Below are 22,960 nucleotides of genomic sequence, written 5' to 3'. Positions count from 1 at the left end.
GAAGTCTAGCCAAACTCCTAGCCATTATTGACAACACCTCCCACCCGCTACACTCGGACCTTGCGGAGAGAATGAGCACGTTCAGTGGAAGGCTCAGACTCCCAAAATGCAACACGGAACGACACAGGAGGTCCTTCATACCGACAGCCATCAGACTGTATAATGCATATGTTCCTTCTTGACTGCACTTAAATGTAGAATATATGTAGAAAATATTTATATTATTCATATATTATATGTATTATATATAATATATGTTATATATTATTTATTATTATTATTATTGTCTATTGCGAGCTAACTGTGGTGCTTAATTTCCCCCAGTGATCAATAAAGTACTTTCTATCTATTCAATTCTATTCTATTCAAATTAGGGGCTTTTATAAGTATGCAAGTGCACCAATCGAGCTGTTTCTTTAAGTTAGACGCCATGGTTACTGCAGGCGTATCAACAAAGGGAGGACAAAGTGTTTCTGTTAAATAGATGCTTTGTTTAATAAAAGACATTCAATGATGAGCTGTTATGATATCCCCCCCACCCCAACCACCAACCAAGCGCCTACATTACAGCGGTGAGTAGCACAAGCACCATGTCATGACTTTAAGGAACTGACAAAGGGGTGAAGGGGCGGAGCTCAATACAGGGCATGCAGTGTGGGAAGGGGCGGAGCCAGAGTCAAACCTGTGTTTGGATTCAGTGGGACAACAAGGTGCTTGTTTGGAGACAAAGCAGCAGCCATTTTTGTTGACTTCTTTCATAACGTGCAACTTGTATAACCCCTTCAGGCATGAATTATGAGAACCTACTTCAGGGCTCCAAATGTTTTTAATAGCTTCTTGGCAAGAAAATAAAAATAAGTTCAGATTTTTAAGGAGTTAATGCAATGTCCACAAGGTTGGACAACATGGGTAAAATATTTTTTTTGTGTAAATATCTTAAACAACGTGTCCAGCACTTATTACTGTTGAATCTATTGTCAAAACATTGAGCGTCCTGACGACAAAAGTAACTTATTTAAAATATGACACCAGTAACATTAACAAAATATTTCTACGTTCTAGTAAAAAGTAACATTCCATTAAATGACACTTTCCTCAATTCACAAAATCAATACTCAGAAACATACATTTTTTGACTTCTTATTCTGTAGTTGCGGTTTTATGCACTTCTGCACAACCCTTGGCCATCTTGAGTTTCTGTTTTGCACTTTTTTGCCAAGCCCACTTTCCATACACTTCCAGACACGCTTGCCGTCCGGTGGGCGGGACAAAGCCAATGGCTGTCAAGGTTTTCTGCAGTGTAACAACCCACTCTATGCTCCCAATGGACGCTCAGCTTCAACACTGTTTAGCGCACTGTGTCGCTACAACAATCAATGAGAACAAAACATAAATTCATTGATTTTAAGGTAAGTGTTTTCATATACAGCAAAGTCGCAGCAATACTCTAAATGGCAGTCAAAATACAGCCACACTTTCCACAAATCGCAAATTCAATCTTGGAAATGTTAATTATATGACTTCCTATACTATAGTTGTTGTTTGATGCACTTCTGTACATTTGTCAGCCATATTGTTTTTGTTTTTTAGTGGACAATAGCGTTCACTGAGCTAACTGATGCCTCGTTGCATGAAAGGGTTAAGTGACAGCTTAGATTTCTGCATTTGAACAAATCCCACTGAAGGGTTTTGAGACTCTGGAGTGTCAGGAGGATTACATAAGTTGCTTATGAGGTGTTGAGGGAAGATACAGGAGAGATAATAGATGGAAGACTGGCATAGATATTTACATATCTATGGGCACAGGTTGGGGGTGTGTGCATGTGTGTGTGCTCGGGAGGTGGGGGTCGGGTGGCGGTGTCAGGGTCTACTTGAACTGCTTGATGGGCGGGGGCACCTTGATGTCCTGGCCTTTCTCCAGTTTTTTCTCACACTCCACCAGGTAGTTGACGCCGTCCACCACCGTCTGCACCAACTGCACCTGTTAGGAGGAACATCAGTGAGCTTTGCCACCTTCTGACGGCCTCCACACGTCTATTCTTGGTTGTTGTAAATCAGGGGTGTCCGAGGTGGGGCCCGGGGGCCATTTGCCACCCGCAGCTAGATTTTCAATGGCCCGCAACACATTCTAAGAATACTGTTACTACAAAAAACATAAAAAGTGGAATAAAAGCAAAAACAGGTGCAGATTCAAGCATAGAAATTAAGAAAACAATTACATGTGTATGAGTGGGGCCCCTTTAAGTCCCTAAGACCTTTAGTGTATTTTTTTTTTAAACTGTCAATGCTTAAACAAATAATAAAGAATCAAAATCAATGTTGTTTTGAATTATTGACATATTAAAGGCTCAAATTACTTCATATATAAAATATTCCACTTTGAATTTTTTTGGAGGGAAATATTGCAATTTTTTTGTTTTGCCATAAAAAAACAGGGTTTTCTTTGACAAAAAAAAAAAATCAAACTTTATTTCGACAGATAGATCTGGAATGGATCTAGAGAATTAGGTATTTAAAGTAAAATAATAAAATCATACAAATGACCTTTAACACTTTTAATGACTTAGAATCATATGGGTTGAAAAAAAACTATATATTGTCAAAATTTAAAATTGAAAAATATCCATTTGACCCCTCCATCCTTTGATTTTTAAGTGTGCGGCCCTTGGTGGAAAATGTTTGGACACCCCAGTGTTAAATATATCCCTTTGTCACCTCTATTTCTTACCTCTGAATGTCCAAGGCGGTCCAGGTTGGAGATGTCAAAAGTTCCGCCCACGGCAGCGGTGTCCACACCGCCCGTGCCTCTCTTCTGCAGACGCAGGTTGTCCAGGATCTTGCTGAAGCGAGGATCCTGGAGGGTTGATGATACGCCCAACATACGCTTAACTCTTCTCACTCCTCTCAGCGTGAAATGTAGGCATTACCTTGCTCAGCAGGGGCAGCTTGACGTGGACCCCCGCCCGCAGGCCGGTGCCCAGGTTGGAAGGGCAGGTGAGGACGTAGCCCAGCCTCTCGTTCCACATGAACTCCCAGCCTCGCTCCTGGATCAGGCGCTCCACCTGGGGGGAGAAACAGAGCGTTGAGTGCGCCCTGCTGGTGTGATTGGTGAAAAAGTCTGACAGGAACACTTGTCACTTTAAAGTTAGTTGGACCTGGTCATCGACAAAACCAACAAAGTGTAGTCTCTAATAACAGATACAAGATATAAGGATGCCGAATTTGACAAAGAAAACGTCACTTAGTGCATTGCAAAATTCAGCATAACTCGGAATTATATTACAAGATTGTTCATCAAAAAGGGATTCAGCCTCAGACAGATCATCCAATCATCATGCGGAAGCTCAGCGTCCAGGTCAGCCAAAGCCGAGCCCACCTTCCACACACTTCAGGAGACGCTCGGTGTATGGTGGGCGGGACAAAGCCGAGCATTTGTCCAATGACTGTCTAGTTTGGCTGCAGTGGAACAACCCAGTCCATGCTCGTCCATTGAAGTCAATGAACAAATAAAGTCAACAAAAAAATATAATGTCAGCAATTTAACTTCAAAAGTGAAAATGATAAATTAATAAATAAACACATGTAAAACTAACATGTGATGTAAATTCATTACCTGCAAAGGGAGAAATATATCAAGCCTTTATTTGCTATCATTTTGCTAAAATTTTTGAAAACCCAAACATTTCTGAGATTTTCAATTTAAGATTTTTTTATAAGCTGTAAACCACAATCATCAAAATTATTCTAAAAAACGTTTCAAAATATTTAGAGTTGAATGCTATGGGTCTATATCATACTGCATATTAGTTTCACTTTGTAAATCTAATTGCTGGAATAAAAATCAAAATTTTTGAGTTTACATGTATTAATATTTTTAGTAAGTAAATGTTATATATTTAGAATGTATAATACTGATATAAAATATAATAATTAAAGATGTATATTTTTTTCTGGCCCTTTTTCCGCTATTAGAAGGTGAGGCCTGTAGATATACTGTATTATAAAAAAAAGTCTCACCTCTTTGAGACCTGTGCAGAACCTCTCAAACACTCTCTTCATGTTGCCTCCCTTCTCCATGGAGATGACCCTGGTGTGATCCTCCTCATTGATCCAAATAAGGAAAGTCTTCTCATTGTTGTGCCTGCATGAGAGGAGAGAGATGGAGCAATGAGTTCTGGAGAATGCGGCTTTTTAAGAAAACAGGGGGATATGAGGACACTGTCCATAGACAACATTGTTAGGCCTATTCATGTAACTGATTTTTTTACGTTTGAATTTTGTGAACTTACTTTTTTTTCCCACATCAAATCATAATGACAACTTCATTAAATACAAATTTGGGAGCAAAATTTGTGTTGAAGATTTTTTAAAAATCAGTGTATAAAAATTCAATACAAAACAATTGAGTGTAAAAAAATCAGTGCAGAAATATTTGTTGGTTCAAAACTCAAATCAGGTAAATTAAGACTGAAGCACCTTGTTAGCTGGTTCTGAAACAGGATCGATTGCTTCAATCACTGTCAATCAATGTTTATTTGTATAGCCCTAAATAACAAGTGTCTCAAAGGGCTGCACAAGCCACAACGACATCCTTGGTTCAGAGCCCACATAAGGGCAAGGAAAAACTCCCAACACAGTGGGACTGCTTCAGTCTTAATTTACCAAAATGAAGTCTTGTATTGAGATTAATTTGTGTCTTTGTTATGAAAGCTTTTTTTTTTTACACTGAATTTATGTAACTGCATTTTTGGTGTTTTTAAATCTTGAGAACTTAATTTCATTTTACATCAAATTATGCTGATACTGTACTTTCACTAAATAAAAGTTTGTAAGCAAAATCTGAAAATAAAGTTTGTTAAAATACAGTGTTTCAAAATCAGAGTAAAAAAATGTATGTGGAAAAATGTGTTGCTTTAGAAATCAAGACATGACACTTCCGGTAAATTAAGACTGAAGCAATTGGTCCCGTCTCAAAACAAAGTTTATTTAAGTCTTGATTTACCTGAAGTGAGTTTTGAAGCAGCAAAAATGTCTGCACTAAATTTTTCTGAATTGAATTTTTTTACACTGGATTTTTTCTACACCGAATTTTAAAACACTGGGTTCTAACAAACTTGATTTTTAAACACACATATTTTTGATTTAGTCAAATTGTCAGCATATTTTGATGTAAAAAAAAATTCAGTTCACAAAATTCAAACAGAAAAAAAAATACTTACATAAATTCAGTGTCCAAAAATTAGGACTGAAGCAATCAATCCTGCCCCAGAACCAGCCAATGAGGTGATTCAGTCTTAATTTTGCTGAAGTGAGTTTTAAACCAACAAATATTTCTGCACTGATTTTTTCCGCACTGAATTGTTTTACACTGAATTTTCATGAACTGATTTTTACCATTTTTAAACACACATATCGTGTCATCCTCTGTTTAAACCAGACCATGTTTTATTTTGAGTTTGTTGGTATTTGCCTGCTTAGTGTTTTGGTTACTGTCTTGTGCTTTTATTGTGGTTGCACTTCCTGTATCTTTGGTTATGCAGCGCCTTTGTTTGCCAGCACACCTGTTGCCTGTCTGAAATCAAGGCTATTTAAGTGCAGCTGTTGCTGCTGGCTGGGGTTGGAACATTGTCTTCGGCGAATGTGTCATTTCCATTACTTTTGTAGCACATTAGTCAATTTTGTATTGCATAGCCTTCCTTAAACTTCAGTTATTTTTCTGCCGCAATTGTCTGTTGCTTGTTCTAAGAATAAATATATTTTTACCTGCGACCTGTCTTCTGCTGCCTTCTGCACTGAAGCGTCACATTTATTTACAGTATTTTAATTTAATGAAGTTGTCAGCATAATTTGATGTGAAAAAATTCAGTTCACAAAAGTCAAATGTAAAAAAATCCCTATCTGCACTGATTTTTTTTACACTGAATTTGTATACGCTGATTTCTTTACACTGAATGTTACACACTAAAGTTTAAAGCACTTTATTTTACCAAACTTAATTTCTAAATTCCTCACTTTGCTCTTTTATTTTTTAATCCAATGAAAGTTTCAGCACAATTTGATGTAAAAAAAAATTCTGTTCACAAAATTCCAAAACAAAAAATTTAGTTACACAAATTCAGTGTAAACAAAAAAGCTCTTGTAATAAAGACACAAATTAACCTCCATACCGCACACACAAAGAAAGAAGGAAAGGCGGGTGACAGGTAGAAAGACAGAGAGGTGGCGGATGTCCTGAGTGGTCACAAGATTAGGGAGAGCGTTATCCGCATCCAATACAAGAGCTACATTGTTTGCACAGGTTTATTCCTACTTATAGATCCGTGCTGCTGAATGCTGACTAATCAGAAACAAACTTGAACACTTACCAAATTCCACGGGCGTCGGGCCAGTCACGCGCCATTCCCGCACACGTCAGCAGGGGGGAGACAGGCTTGTCAAAGAGGAAGTGGTCCTGATGGGAAGACACTATTGTCAAAGTGTCCACACTGTGGCCAGAAATATATTTGACAGTGATATGAATAAGACTGAATAAATACATAAATACTTGTTTATGTGTAAATGAGTTGCAGTGCAGCTGACACACATCCAAAATACACATTATTGTGCACCAAATTTCTTGTATTTATCTTTTTTGCCAACCTTTTTTTTAAATTCTCAACTGTTAATATATTTTTCAGGGTTGTACTATATATATTAGACAAATTAAATCATACCAATAAATCCGATAATAACCAATAAAAAGGTTAGAGTGAGCAACACCACTTGAAACGCCAGCATCACTACTGCAGTGTTTTAAAAGCCTGCGAAGACTCCTGCTGTTAAAGAAGCTGCCCCAAAGCTAGCCACAAAAAGGTGTGTTCATTCGAGAAAAAAAGTAGATATAAAAAAGTTATAGGTTATTGGTCTTCAGAAGCAAGAAGTTGTCAGTATTGTTTTTAAAAAAATATATCATGCATCCCTAATATTTTTAAAACCATTCCAACACCAAATGTTAAGCTAATTCTAGACATGATGGCTATATATCGACATATTACCCCCCAAGATCTTCTATAACTATATTTTTCTGTATTTTCCGTAAGTTTGCTCTATGTACTAAAAATGCAAACAAAAATGAAAGGACAGTTTTTTTACAAGTTCCATATTTTTCAACCAATTGCGGCATCAAAACTCACAGGCTAACAATTTTTCCCACCCAATAAATGTTCCGCTTTCCTCGACACTGCACACTTTCCAAACACAAATTCCCTCTGATCTTAAGAATTCTTACTGTTTCTTACTAATTTTTAATCAATTCAAACCATTCTGACACAAAAAATCAGCTCATTCAGCTATGTCTATAAATCTCAGTTTTCCAGAAATTCCAAACTTTCAGCTTAAAGGAGAACTGCACTTTTTTTTTTTAAATTTTGCCTATTGTTCACAATCCTTATGTGATACAAGAGCAAAAAGTTGTTTTTTTTTGCATTCTAAATATTAAATAAATGCGATCCCAAGTCAGCTTACAACGAAGCCTAGGGCAGCTGCTCAATTCTGCCTACAGAGCCCTTAAAAACACCCAAATGCCTCCATTATTGTTTTATATACATGCTATAAGTATATACGTACGCAGGGCAATAATTTTACAAACGTATCACAACGTTCGCTTTTTTTTTTCAACATCACTGATTATTACTCACTGCAGACTTCATTAGAGCCAACAAACATAATAAAACATCACTTACTGTATAGTGTCTGCTATCATCAGGATGTTGACTGCAAGGATGTCCATATATTACCATTTAGGTGAAGATTGACTCATAATTCTTGCGAGGAAAAGGGGTGTGGAACCAAGCGTCTTTTTGTGTTGTTCTCGCCATTTCTGGGTATAAATTGGCTGTCGAAGTGTAACAACTTGTCGCAGTACGTCCTCATCCTTCTACTATAGAGGTTAGAGACATGATTTATGATCTTAAATAAACGTCCAAGAGTGATACAATAGTTTGTCTGTGTTAGCTATAATAATAACACTATCACTAATAGTTGGTTAATATTCAAGTCACAAAATGTAAATAGAGTTTTGTTCGCGTTTTTTTTAATGGTTATTTATTTGGTTTTATGGGCGAAATAGTGGACCTCCCATCAGTTAAGCTGTAAGCGGACTCCTTTTTACCTTTATTTACGAGTTAAAATGCATTAAAAAAAATACATCAGTCGTCATGTCATTCATAATGATTCTGAAGGATAGGCAAAATTCCAAAATAAGTACAGTTTCCCTTTAAAATGTATCATTTAAATGACGTAAACAGTTTGTGAGGAGAGATAAATACATCACGCATAAACACATTGAGCATTATTTTCAGAGTGTAAAACATATGCATTTGCATGCAGTATTGTTTTCTTTTAAAATTGAAAGAACAAATACATTTGGCCAGAACATGTGATTTCCAGCCTTTCGCAGGCCACATAAATTAAGTGGCGGGCCACCTATATGACATCAAATCTGTGCATTTATCTACATAAAATCAAAATGGCGTGGCGGACCACTGAAAATAAGACAGTGGACTACATAAAATCATTTGGCGGCCACATAAAATGGTATGGCGGGCCACTTAAAATGATGTGGACAGCTATTTTTAAATGATAGATAGATAGATAGATAGATAGATAGATAGATAGATAGATAGATAGATAGATAGATAGATAGATAGATAGATAGATAGATAGATAGATAGATAGATAGATAGATAGATAGATAGATAGTACTTTATTGATTCCTTCAGGAGAGTTCCCTGATGAGACAGGCCACAGAAAATGTGGTGGGCCAATTAAAATAATGTGGAGGACAACTTAAAATGATGAATTGGACCACATAAAAAAATTATGTGGTGGGACATACGAAAAATTTTGCCACCCACAAACAAAAATGTGGTGGACCATTTAAAGTAGTGTGGCGGGCCAAATAAAACAATGTAGTGGACCACACAAATAATGTTGCGGACCACATAAAATGATATGGCGGGCCACATATAGATTTTGCGGCCCACATGAAAAAATGTGGCAGACCACCTAAAGTGATGTGGTGCGCCACCTAAAACAATGTAGTGGACCACATAAATTATGTGGCGGACCACATAAAATGATATGGTGGCCCAAATAAAAATATTGCGGCTTACAAACAAAATGTGGCGCACCACTCAAATGATGTGGCGGGCCACATAAAAATGTTGCGGTCCACAAACAAAAAGCTTTGCCTCCCATGCAATCGGCATGATTGTTTTGTTTTTCTGCTTTACCTGAATGATTTATGCCATGTGTGTCAAACTCAGGCCTGCGGGCCAAATATGGCCCGCCGTGTAATTTAATTTGGCCCTTGAGGCAATATCAATTTAGCATTAGAGCTGGCCCGTCGGTGTTATACAGCGTCGGTGCCGCTATAACACCGCATTCACCGCTAATACTCATACTTGCCAACCCTCCTAATTTTCCCGGTAGACTCCCAAAGTTCAGTGCCCCTCCCGAAAATCTCCCGGGGCAACCAGTTTCCCGAATTTCTATCGATTTCCACATGGACAACTATATTGGGGGCGTACATTTAAGGCCCTGCCTTTAGCGTTCTCTACAACCTGTCGTCACGTCCGCTTTTCCTCCATACTAACAGCGTGTCACATAATATTTGTGGCTTTTACACACACACACACACACACACACACACACACACACACACACACACACACACACACACACACACACGCACAAGTGAATGCACGGCATACTTGGTCAACAGCCATAAAGGTCACACTGAGGGTGGCCGTATAAACAACTTTAGCACTGTTGCAAATATGCGCCACACTGTGAACCCACACCAAACAAGAATGACAAACACATTTCGGGTGAACATCCGCACCGTAACACAACAGAAAAAATACCCAGAAACCCTTGCAGCACTAACTCTTCCGGGAAACGTCCAGCAAACTGACCAATAATTAACGTTTTATTCATGCGTTTTCTCTTGCTACTTCAAGGCTTGAATGTTTGGTTCATTCATTATTATTATTTTATTTTCAAATGTATTATTAGCCTGTGGAAAAAAAATGATATTTCCCTCAGAAGATTGCAAATAGAAAAAAATACTTTTATGTAAATTTTATTTGATATGCCATTGATATTCTTTTAATTATTGTTATTATTATTTGAAACTGGATTTTGCATATCACTAAAGTTATATAAGCCCTGCTTGTTCAATATTTAATGCAAAACTTGTTTGGGTCCCTATTAAAAGGTTAATTTGTTCAACCTTGGCCCGCGGCTTTGTTCCGTTTAAAATTTTGGCCCACTCTGTATTTGAGTTTGACACCCCTGATTTATGCGGATAAATAATTGTCTCACCAGTGTCTTGGGGGAACGACCCACCCATAACCATGTGACCACGTCGTTACAACCGACCACTTAAAGTGGTGTGGCGGGCCACGTTAAACGATGTAGTGGACCACATAAATTGTGAGGCGTACCACATAAAATGATGTGGCGGGCCAAATAAATTATGAGGCAGACCACATAAAATGATGTAGCGGGTCACCTAAAAATTTGCAGCCTACGTTAAAAAATGTGGCGAAACACCTAAAGTGATGTGGTGGGCGACATGAAAAAATATTGCGGACCACTTAAAGTGACATGGAGGGCCACGTAAAACTATGTAGAGGTCCACATAAAATGATGGCATATCACTTAAAAGGGTGTGGAGGGCCATTTTAAATGATATGACAGGCCACATAAAATGTGGCGGATGACTGAAATTAAAGTGGTGGACCATATGAAATATGTCAGACCACATAAGGTGACATGGTGGGCCACATCAAATGACGTGACGGGCACCCGGGCCTTGAGTTTGACACCTGCGTCATAGAGGGATGGCAAATTAGGATGATTATTTTGTTCCGGCTCACATCAATAAGTTGCTGCTGCTCCTGGTCCGTCATCTGGGTCAGACTGTAGTACTTCCCGTCCAGATTGCCCTTGAGACCGGCGAGGGCGTCCACCACCACACGCTCCACCTCCCTACGCTCCGCCCGGGTGCAGGCGGGGGGCAGGCTGAGCCCCCGGATGCTGCGGCCTGTCCTCACCCTTGATGACAGCACATAGCGCTCGTCAAACTGGCCCGAGTGGATCTGAAAACGAGGCGAGGAGGATATGTGACTTCATATTTTTTGCTTGCACAAAAGTGTGGGCGGAGCTTAGGGGATGATGCAATAATGTTTCCAAGATCCGGTCGGTGGTGTGAGAGAATGATGGTACCTTGCTAGCATCAAGGTCAGTGGGATGTTTCATGGTTTGAGGATCGTAGCCGTTGTGCCGCTCTCTAATGACCGGATCGAGCAGTTCTGCAAACACCTTCAACACAACAGCAAGAAACACGTTATTATTTCGGCCTATTTTTAATCAACACATACTAGCTGAAGGAACAGAGAATGGTAATAACAAGTGAAAAAAGGAAACCTTCCGTACTTACACTTAGCAGTTGGAGTGCATAAGTGCGTGCGTTCATATGAGGGGCCGTCAGGGACATTATTCAGAGATACTTCTCACACATACTACTGAAACACTCTTACATATACTACTGAAACGCTCTCCCACATACTACTGAAACCCTCTTACATACACTAATGAAACACTCTCAAATAAGCAACAGAAAAATTATTCATTTTTACATACTACTGAAACGCTTTTATACACACTACAGAAACACACTCACACATATTACCGAAATCCTCTGGTAAACTCTGCTGAAAAAGACCTAAACACACTATTGAAACACTGTCACACACACTACTGAAAAGCTCTCACACACTACTGAAATCCTCTTATTCACACTACCGAAATTATCTCACATGCACTACTGAAACTCTCTCATACACACTACTGGAACACTTACATAAACAACTAAAAATGATTCTCACACACACGATTAAAACACTCTCAGTTTCAGTAGTGTATGTAAGAGCATTTCAGTAGTGTGTATGAGTGCGTTTCAGTAGTCTGGGTGAGAGCGTTTCAGTAGTTTGTATGAGAGAGTTTCAATAGTGTGGGCGAGAGCGTTTCAGTAGTGTGGACAAGAGTGTTTCACTTGTGTATATGAGAGCGTTTCTGTAGTGTGTATGAATGTGTTTCTTTTGTGTATGAGAAGGTTCCAGTAGTGTGAATGAGAGTATTTTAGTAGTTTGTTTGCGGGAGAAAAAAAATTCAGTTGTTTGTGTGAGAGCATTTCAGTAGTGTATCTAAAAGGTAATTCTGAATAATGTCCCTAACAGTTCACACTAGTAAGGACAAAAAAATGCAGTGAACTGTCAGTGCCTGGGCATAGTACAATACGAGGGACTAACTCAACTGAATTCACTGTTAAAACATAGAGAAGAAGATAAAACATATGATAACTAATAAATTAATCAAGTACTGAAAAACTGACGAGTAACTTCCGATTTATTTAGTAGCTATTTTTTTAATGGTAATGTCACTATAACTGTGCGTGTGACACATATACAAAAGATGCACATTTTACAGTCACTTATGGCGTTATAACAGGGCTAACGTGCATATGAGCAGCTAATACATCAAGACATCTACAACTTAGCGCAACAAGTTTTTTTATAGTTGGAAATGGAATTCTTGTAGGCTGAAATGTGAACATTTCTACTGACACTGATGATATAAATGTTCTTTTTCATAGTTTGTAGGTCAACATTGAAAAGTTATGACGTCATGTCCCTTTTTACAATGCATAGTTTGAGTTTAGTCAAGCTACGTTTGATTGGTGGAACAGTCGTGTAACAAAAGTCTCACTAACAAACATAAATAAATATAACGATTATATAAATTAATGTAGCGATCGGAAAGAAAGTCAATGTAACAAAGTAAAAGTTTTGTTTCTTCATAAAAATACTCAAGTAAAAGTAAAGTGTATGCTGCATTAAAACTACTCAGACAAGTACAATTTTTCCAAAAAGTTACTTAAGTACATACAACAAAGTAAATGTAGTGCTGTCAAGTACGGAAGTGCGCAAATTGAAACCCAGTCAGAAACAAGTTATCCTCCACTGTTGTCCAAAATGCAATAAGTATAGGTGAAACTCAAAAAAATAGAATATGGTGCAAAGGTTTGTTTATTCCAACAATTGGATTTAAAAAGTGAAACTAATACATGACATCATAACATGTAACTCAAAATATGTCAGGCCTCATTTTGATATGATTTTGATAATTATGGCTTACATCAGTGGTTCTCAAACTTTTTACCACCAAGTACCACCTCAGAAAACACTTGGCTCTACGAGTACCACCAAGATGACCAACATTAAAATACAGTAGTGTAGTAGGCCATTAAAAACAAGGTAGAGGTTTTATTTAACAAGTATATTTAACATTTTTGGCCACTGTAAGATTACACACAGTTTGAACAGTAACAGTGTGTTTGAATATTTGATTAAGTGTTTTTTGGGTGTACCACTAGTTTGAGAATCAGTGGTTTACAGCTTATGAAAACCTTGAATTGAATGTTGGGTTTTCGAAAACTATAGTTGAAATGCTGAAATGAATGGACTTTAACAAGATATTCAAATTTTTTGCTAAAAAAAAACAAAACGATTTACATCCTAATCATGATTTTGATTCATTCCGATTCTAAATCGATTCATAAATTTCAAGAACTGATGAAAAATAATATATATTTAACTTTTTTTTTGCATTAAGGATTATATATGTGTCACACCGTGGTGAGGGAAGTCTTGTTTTGGTGTTGTCTGGCAAACTTCCTGTTTTATTTTGAAAATTCAAATCCTCCTCTCGTTTCTGGCCACTTGCCTTTCCTCCTGTGTCACTGGTTTGATGTCTCTCCTGATTGCCTGATTGTGCCCACCTGTGTCTCCCTCCCTCATGTGTATATAGTTCTCGTCTTCCCCTGTCTTGTTGCCAGAGTATATAGTCTCGCTACGTACTGCCAGTCTTGTACCATGTTTGATAAATATTGTCTTGCTTTATTTATTTATTTATTTGTTTCCTCTGAGAGTGATTTTTTTGTGCTAGTCTTTTGCATCTATTTCATAGTGCCTTGTCTTCCTTTTTCCTCCTTCTGGAGCGCTTTTAGTTTGCTGGCTTCCCGACTCCTTTGCATCATTGATTTTCCTTTTTGTAGATAATCGTAGAATGTTGGTTTTCGCTATTAGACTCATATAGAATTTTTGCTATTGCCTTTTTCCTCCTTATGGAGTGATTTTTTTGATTGTTGCCTTATGCATTTTGCTACATTTCCTTTGTACCTCAAATATATCACAGATTTTGTAGCCACTTTGTTTTGATCACTCTGTCCTAGAGATAACAAAGAAAATTAAAGTCTGAGTCAATTGTCACGCTTCTGCACCTGAGTCCTCATTTTCGCCCAGCCCTAAAAATATGTAGATATATTTATTAGCATTAAAAATATTAAACAAAAATAATAAATATTAAAATAAATAATAAAATACAATTATATTAAATTAAAATGTATTATAAAGTCAAAATGTATTATAAAATATTTTTTATTAAAATACAATAAAATAAATACATATAATAAAACCATATAAATCAATTTATATGAATATAATTATTGCTATTGTTGCTTTTAATAATATTTATGTTTCCTTTTTTTAGTATTTTAGTAAAGTATTGTATTAAGTCTTGTCAATTGCTTTGTGAATTTCTATCCTACGTGTTGCTCTATTTTTCTTTTATTAGACCAATTAACATTTTGTGATTTTTGTAAATACAATTTTTTAAATACATTTTTAAAAACATATTACGAGAAAGTTGAGAATCGAGTCTGAATCGAATTGTCAGCCCAAGAATCGGAATCAGATGGAATCGTGAGGTGGCCAAAGATTCCCAACTCTACTGTGTACCCTGTACTTAGTTCCTGAGTGTGCACATTTTGACAGTGTGAATTGCATTTCGCTCGTTCCATAAAATATCTTTTTCCTCTCCTTACCAAACAACACATACATTGTTGTTCACTACTTTTGACTGTTTTGACGATTTCAAGTCCCTCGAAAGATGGTGACTATTGATGCACACTCAGTATTTTGACCATTTCTAGTGCAACATCAAGGCACTTCAGTTTCTCAAAAGACTACAAAGTGGAAGTAACACAGCCTGTGTGTGCCTGCTACCACCCTGCCTACATGTCAACATTCCTCACTGCAAAGGGACTTTATAAAAGACAACTACTATCAATGGACAATGATGCTAAGAGAGGCATATACTGTCGTGGTCTAATGTCACTGTACCTCTCTTAAGGGACAGGAAGTGAAAGATTAGTGACAGACTACCGTAATTGTTTAGCAAAAAAACTTTGTCCAAACTTTTGCACTGAAAAATTAAAAACATACGGGGGCCATTTTGATTTTTAGATTTTCAAAACCAATATAAAGATTTCTGGCAACCTCTAAACCCAGACTGGTCCATCAGATTCCCAGATGGAAAAGCATGATTCCTCCCTCCAGAGAAGGCGTCTCCACTGCTCTAGAGTCCAGTGGCGACGTGCTTTACACTACTGCATCCTACACTTTGCATTGGACTTGGTGAAGTATGGCTCAGATACAGCTGCTCGGCCATGGAAACCCATTCCATTAAGCTCTCTGCGTAGTGTACGTGGGCTAATTGGAAGGTCACATGAAGTTTGGAGCTGTGTAGCAGTCGGTGACCTCTTTGCACTGTGCACTTCAGCATCCGCTGACCCCTCTCCGTCAGTTTACTTTGTGGCTGAGTTGTTGTTGTTCCCAAACTCTTTCATATTCTTATAATAAAGCCGACAGTTGACTTTGGAATATTTAGAAATTTCACGACTGGATTTTTTGCACAGGTGGCATCCTATGACAGTTTCACGCTGGAAATCACGGAGCTCCTGAGAGCGGCCCATTCTTTTACAAATGTTTGTAGAAACAGTCTCCATGCCTAGGAGCTTGATTGCATACACCTGTGTCCGGGCCAAGTGATTAGGACACCGGATTCCGATCATTTAGATGGGTAGCCAAATACTTTTGGCAATATAGTGTAGGTCATACATTGTTCTTCCTATTTTGTTTATTCAGCACTTACATCTCTAGATCAATTTAAGATCTACAGTACATGTCGATATAAAGGGTTTTTTTCTCAATATTTTATGGCCTTTTTGTCAAAAACCCTGTTTTTTATGGCGAAAACACAGCATATGCGATATTTCCCCCAAAAGGTTTTTAAAGTGAAATATTCAATGTGAAGTAATTCAACCTTGAATAGGTCAATAAATTATTGATTGATTGTTATTGTTTCAGTGATGAATGTTTTTAAATAAAAACTCCCACTAACATTCTTGGGGATCCTAAAAGGCACCGCTGATAAAATTGTTAAGAATAGGTCATACTTTTTTTTATAACTTTCAACACTTAATCTCCAGATCAATTTCAAATCTATCCGTCAATTATAAATATTTATTTTTTGAATGTTTTTGTTGGTTTGTTTGATGCCCTTTTTGTCAAAAAAAACTTTGCTTTTCATACCGAAGGATAGATTTATAGGTTTGTATGGAAAAAATACATATATTTTTTTCAAAGTAGAATATTTGATGTGAAGTAATTGTAGCCTTGAATAGATCAATAACTCATGACAACATTGATTTTTATTATTATCATCTTTTAAATAATTACAGTTTTGTTTTGTTTTAAAAAGCCTGCACGCAGCTGTGTTGAGTTTCTCTATACAACATGTTCGAAAAGGAGTAGGAAGATGCAGAGCTTATTTAATCCTACCCCTTTTCATTTACAAAGCAGTTTCTAAAATGTATGTTCACTTCCTGTTCTCAATTTATTCACAATATACTCCATAATATTAACATTAAAATGAATAAATCAATAAATAATAATGAGTTAAATAAATTATATTTCATATGGTGAGATAAGTAAGACAATGAATGGATGGATAAAATGAATTCAGATTGTTTATCATGGTTCTTTTTCTTTGTACTTTGTAAACACTTTATGTTTGAAATGTTTATTGAAGTGAATTATATTGATACATTGTTTGATTTTTTTGCGTAATCATTCCATAATTTAATTCCACATAGTGATATACTGAAGGTCTTAAGTGTTGTACGTACGTACAAATGTTTTAAATTAAAATGTTCTCTAAGATTATATTTATTCTCTTTTGTTGAGAATAATTGTTGTATATTCTTGGGTAGCAGATTGTAGTTTGCCTTGCGTATAATTTTAGTTGTTTGCAAATTCAGTATGTTGTGGAATTTCAGTATTTTCGTGTTATTAGAGTCAACATTGAATTGTTTTATTGTTACATTTCACCCGTGCGCTCTTTTATTCCACTTGTGAATGTTTTTTTTCTTAGTATTTCATAGTATTTTTAGAATGTGCCGTGGGACGTTATATAATGAGCTGCGGGTCGCACTTTGGACACCCTTGTGTTAGCTGATACTGTTTCACTACAGGGCTGCAGGTGACGATTGTGAGCAAAACATTGGCTGCTTAGTGCAACAAGAAGTGTTTCTATTCCTGAGCCTAGATCACAGCTTTCGACAAGGCGAATATAAACACTTGACAGAAGTGATAACGTCAGACCTCGTAGGATTCCTCGTCTCCCGCCACCATGCCGACCGTCTTGATGAAGGGGTGCCCGGGGTTGTCCACCCCAGTCTGGATGGCCTGGTCCAGCGTGTATCCATTGGGCGTGGCCTTATCGCACAGCTTGGCATAGATGGCGGGCGTCAGGTGGCTGGCCATGCAGTTGTTGTGTTTGCGCAGGTCAGGGTACTCAGAGCTGAGCAAACAAAAGGAATGGAAGCAGATAACGATTTGTGGCGCTGATCTTTTGACAACCTTATGTAGGCGAGCTGTCATCTCAATCAGTGGAACTCCTCTGTTTGTAAATGTTTCGGTTCACACATTTTTAGATAGTATGCAAAATATTGTTTGCACAATATTCTAAATATTATGCGAACCACTTCTCTGCTTCATTCATTAATTTTGTGTCCCCTACGCCGCCATTTTGTGCTCGCTTGTTTTGAAAAGATTAAGGGCTTTGCACCGCAACAAGTTTTTAATTGTGATGAAACAGACTTTTCTGGGAAAATATGCCAAAGCGGACTTATTTCACAGTGGCAGAGACGATTACCTCTCGTTCAGCAGCGCCTGTTTTAAGAGAAAAACACACACACATCGCCTCCATCGCTCCCTCATTCTCCCCCTCTGTCTGCTACCAATGTTAATGTACTATTAGTAGAGTTTACTTTTTAAAATGTTTATTATTGTAGGAATAAGCTACAATAATTGGAATGGTGCCTATTGTTCACAATGTTATGAGACACACGAAGACAAACTTTTTTTTTGCATTCTAACTTGTAATAATCGGCTCGTTCTTTGTGGCTAGCAATGCAGCTAATAGGATCAATCCATTCAGCCTCTAAATCAGTTTAAAATGCATTCAAAAACCGTCAACAACCCTCAAGTTGCTGACACGGCCGCTCTACCAACCGAGCTATACCGCCAATTGAGGAAGTTCATCAACAAAACTTAACTCCTGTTTCTTCATGCTGTTAACTATCTGTATGGCTGCACACACTGGAATCGAGTAGCGAGGACGGAATAATTAATTTATTGATAGTACGGTATGAAAGCTGAAGTGTTTACTTTGTAAATAAGTAAACGCAATCTCCAAGGAATATAACCAGCGGAGGCACGTTCTAGAGAAACATCCAAATTTTGATATCCAGCTCCTGAGACCTTGGGCTCTTAAAAGTGTGGCCCTCTTCATTATGTAGTTGAATCGACTTCTATTACAGTATTAGCCAACATTTCATGTTTTGTTTGTACACAGCGAACTTGACAGTGTATCTACCGGTGATGTGCTGCATGCGTCACAATCAATATTATAGTGACTCAATCGATGGACAGTTGTATGTTTGGTCCAGCTGACCAGGACGTTTCAAGTTGATTTTGATACGGCATTTATTTCAGCATAGAAAATAGCTCAAAGCTCCACATTTACAGCGTCAAGTCACACCAAACCTCACTCTCTCTGCTCCAACTTTTTACCCTCTCATCGTGCTCGCTTCTAGAAACAGTAGTTCATCTTCCGTATATTTGGCCTCCAAAAGATAAGGTTGTGAACCCTCATTTGTCCAAAAATATTAGTTATTTTTTTGTCTATTACCAAGTCTGCCGTGATTACACTTGCGTTTGTTTCTGGAAGTAGAAACTCACATTTGTTGCCAGAAGTCGAAAGTGTGTTGCTATGGAAACTGAAAAAAATGCGCTGATGGTACAATTTGGTACCAGTACCAAAACGTATATCGATAGTTTTTTAAATTAAGGTAACTACGAAAAAATGTTGGCTTTATTTTAGCATAAAATCTTACAATACAATAAACATATGTTACCTATTGCACTCAAAGAGCAATTTTAGAAGGTTAAAATTTGAACTAAAGGGCATTAAACACATTGTGTTTTTCCTTGTTGCACTCAAAGAACAATTTACACAGTTCTATAAAACTTTATTTTTTTTTCAAAGTGCCCAAACCTTCTCTCAAATATGGACTTTTGTCAAGGCCTGAACCCATTGTTCGTATTCATGTTGTTTCTCATGGAGAAATCTGCTTTACGATACAAATTTTTCAAATTATGTTCGTACATTGAGGTTTCACTGTAGTTGTTAGCGTATATGTGCAATAACAGACACTTTAGAGCATGACTTAATAAGATAGAATGAAAATGAGCTGCAGCTTTCAGTGGGAGGCTTATACTGTAGATATCTGCCAACTGTTTACTGTTAAGATAAGGTGGACTGATCCGTCCATTTTTATATCCCGCTTATCCAGAAGGAACAGTAGCAGGCGGAGCCTATATCCTGTATGCCGTTTGATGACAGTCGTGCCCAAAGAGTCTACCTCTGCCCACCTTGCCGAGGCTTATCTACAAGCATGATTACGTTCACACGAACGCAGGTCCGTCCGTTCAAAGGCTAATTTAATATCCGACATTTCCCTGTAGGGAAGGGACTTTTACAACTATATGGACTTCACAAAAGCATGTGGCCTTGGCTCACATTGCGACATATAAGAACGACCCAAAACACACAAATGAAGAACGGAGTGAAGGTTCCGCGTTTGGTCACTATAACTTTGTAGTTACCAGTGCGTAATGATGACCCCGATGAAAGTGTGTGTTTATGCGTCTGCTTATCGGAGAGATAATGTTGGTCTAATCTCTTTATACGTGCAGCTTTGTAATGCACCCACCCACACACACACACACACACACACACACACACACACACACACACACAATATGCAAGTACATGATAAAATCTTAAAAGTTAAAAAGTACCAATGATTGTCACACACACACGAGGTGTGACGAAATTATTCTCTGCATTTGACCCATCACCCTTTATCACCCCCTGGGAGGTGAGGGGAGCAGTGGGCACTAGCGGTGCCGCGCCCGGGAATCATTTATGGTGATTTAACCCCCAACTCCAACCCTTAATACTGAGTGCCAAGCACGGAGGTAATGGGTCCCATTTTTATAGTCTTTGGTATGACTCAGCCGGGATTTGAACCACGACCTACTGATCTCAGGGCGGACACTTTACCCGTTAGTCATATAATAAATGAGTGCAATAAATAGGCAGGCATCAAGGACACATAAAAAAAAAAACGAGACTAGAAGAAAAAAATCACATATGTGGTGACTTGTGTACACGGTGAGTGGATCAGGTAAAAAAAAAAAAAAAAAAATCCCACGGTCGGCACCCCCGTGAACGCATCACCTTTACATACAGAGCTAATTAGCCGAGCTACTATAGTGATTTTAGTGAGCGTGAACGACAAAAAATACTTTATTAAGTTCATAAATGTGATGGATATATTGAAAAAGAACGTTTTAAAAAGGTAGAATTATTCAATAGCAGGAGGAAATTGCTAATCTTTGAGAGGCAAACGAATGCTAAGCCGGGCTAAGCTAGGTCACATTTAGCCTCATTAGCGCCTTTTTTATGCATACTTGCACTTCAAAGGACCATAAGCCTTTTGAGCTTTTCTCTCTTTTTTATGGTTTCTTAAAAAATCCCGATATTGGTTTAAATGTTTAATAAAGGGGAAAACATGCCCCCCCCCAAAAAAGGGAGTTTACCTGGCGGGGTACAGCCTACGGACCGGGGCACCGGCGCTGATGTGCTGCCGGTGCAGCAGAAGAAAGCCCGCCGTTAGCGAGCCTCCGACCACCGACAAGATCCCGATGTTGCGTTTGGAGGAGAGGATTCTGGAGAAGCTGCTGGCCATGTTTGAAATATGTCTGGAGTTGTTCTTCCAAACCCGAAGGAGCTGGGGGGGCGAGCGGCAGGTGGATGGGCGCGATGGTGCTGATGAGAAACCTCTAAAGGAATGACACATACGTCAAGTTCACCGAGGAAGCTTAGGCCGTCCCCGGATAAGAGGCTTCAAAATAAGAGCACGAGCTCAAATAATGAATTAAAAATCTGGCAACACAGTAATATCAGTTTTAATTTTCATATCATTGAACATATTCATATTTAAGTAGTACTCATACAGCGTTTCTTTTCAGTACTTAACAAGTTTTATTGTCGTACATTGTCAAAACAGGAAGTGTTTTTTTGGCGCATGGACAGCTTGACAATGGAAGTGTAGTACGTGGTATGAATGGTGAAGGGCATCGGCTGTGAAGGTTGCGCAATTGTGTGCTTCAACGTCGGCTGGGAAAAAACACAGCGACGTTGAAAAGAATCACGGCTTCATACAAAATGCAATCTTCCTCCGCATCTACGCAAGGCACATGCCTGCATAATGCAACCTCCTCATCACAATGCATCATGGCTAATTTTATTTATCCATCCATCCATCCATCCATCCATCATCTTCCGCTTATCCGAGGTCGGGTCGCGGGGGCAGCAGCCTAAGCAGGGGAGCCCAGACTTCCCTCCCCCCACCCACTTCATCTATCTCAGGGGTGTCAAACTCTTTTACAGACTGGGCCAATATTTTAAAGTGAACAAAGCCGCGAGCCAAGGTTGAACAAATTAATCTTTTAATAGGGACCCAAACAAGTTTTGCATTGAATAATGAACAAGCAAGGCTTATATAACTTTATAGTGACATGTAAAATAGAGTTTCAAATAATAATAACAATAATTTAAAAATATCAATGGCATATCACATACAATTTAAATAAAAATTGTATGCCTCTTTTCTATTTCCTGCCTTCTGAGGTAAATATCAAAATAAACTTTTTCCACAGGCCAATAATACATTTGAAAGTAAAATAACAATAAGGAATGAATCAAACATTAAAGCCCTCAAGTATCAAGAGAAAGTGAATGAATAAAACGTTAATTATTACTCAGTTTGTTACACTGATTTGCTTAAACAACGCTTATATAACCTAATAGTGCAAAATCAACTTTCAAAAAACAAACAAAAAAACATCTCAGAAATAAAATTTAAATAAAAAATATAATGCCTCTTTTTTATTTGCAACCTTCTGATGTAAATATCAACATGAACTTTTTCCACTAGCTAATAAATTTGAAAATTAAATATTGAGGTGGTCGGGGTTTGGGGGTGGATATTGTAGGGTCCCGGAAGAGTTAGTGCTGCAAGGGGTTCTGGGTATTTGTTCTGTTGTGTTCATGTCGTGTTTCGGTGCGGTTGTTCTCCCGAATTGTGTTTGTCATTCTTGTTTAGTGTGGCTTCACAGTGTGGCGCATATTTGTAACAGTGTTAAAGTTGTTTATACGGCCACCCTCAGTGTGACCTGTATGGCTGTTGATCAAATATGCCTTGCATTCACTTGTGTGTGTGTGTGTGTGTGTGTGTGTGTGTGTGTGTGTGTGTGTGTGTGTGTGTGTGTGTGTGTGTGTGTGTGTGTGGGGGTGTGTGTGTGTGTACAAGCCGCATATA

General features: G+C 38.0%; 1 protein-coding gene across 1 annotated transcript; it reads right to left on the bottom strand.

Annotated features, from left to right (window-relative positions):
- Window positions 1-470: 470 nt before the first annotated feature.
- On the bottom strand, window positions 471-21,422 carry LOC133549282 (creatine kinase U-type, mitochondrial-like). The gene is made up of 9 exons (XM_061894528.1): window positions 21,177-21,422; window positions 17,610-17,808; window positions 11,272-11,367; window positions 10,923-11,144; window positions 6,366-6,451; window positions 4,018-4,141; window positions 2,928-3,062; window positions 2,729-2,854; window positions 471-1,981 (listed from the first exon to the last, which is right to left on the bottom strand). Exons 1-9 carry the CDS (start codon window positions 21,323-21,325, stop codon window positions 1,868-1,870), a joined length of 1,251 nt encoding a protein of 416 aa, XP_061750512.1. The 5' UTR covers window positions 21,326-21,422; the 3' UTR covers window positions 471-1,867.
- Window positions 21,423-22,960: the final 1,538 nt, after the last annotated feature.

The sequence above is a fragment of the Nerophis ophidion genome, linkage group LG03, assembly GCF_033978795.1.
Source record: "Nerophis ophidion isolate RoL-2023_Sa linkage group LG03, RoL_Noph_v1.0, whole genome shotgun sequence".
NCBI lineage: Eukaryota > Metazoa > Chordata > Actinopteri > Syngnathiformes > Syngnathidae > Nerophis > Nerophis ophidion.
This window is presented reverse-complemented; position numbering and strand designations above follow the sequence as displayed.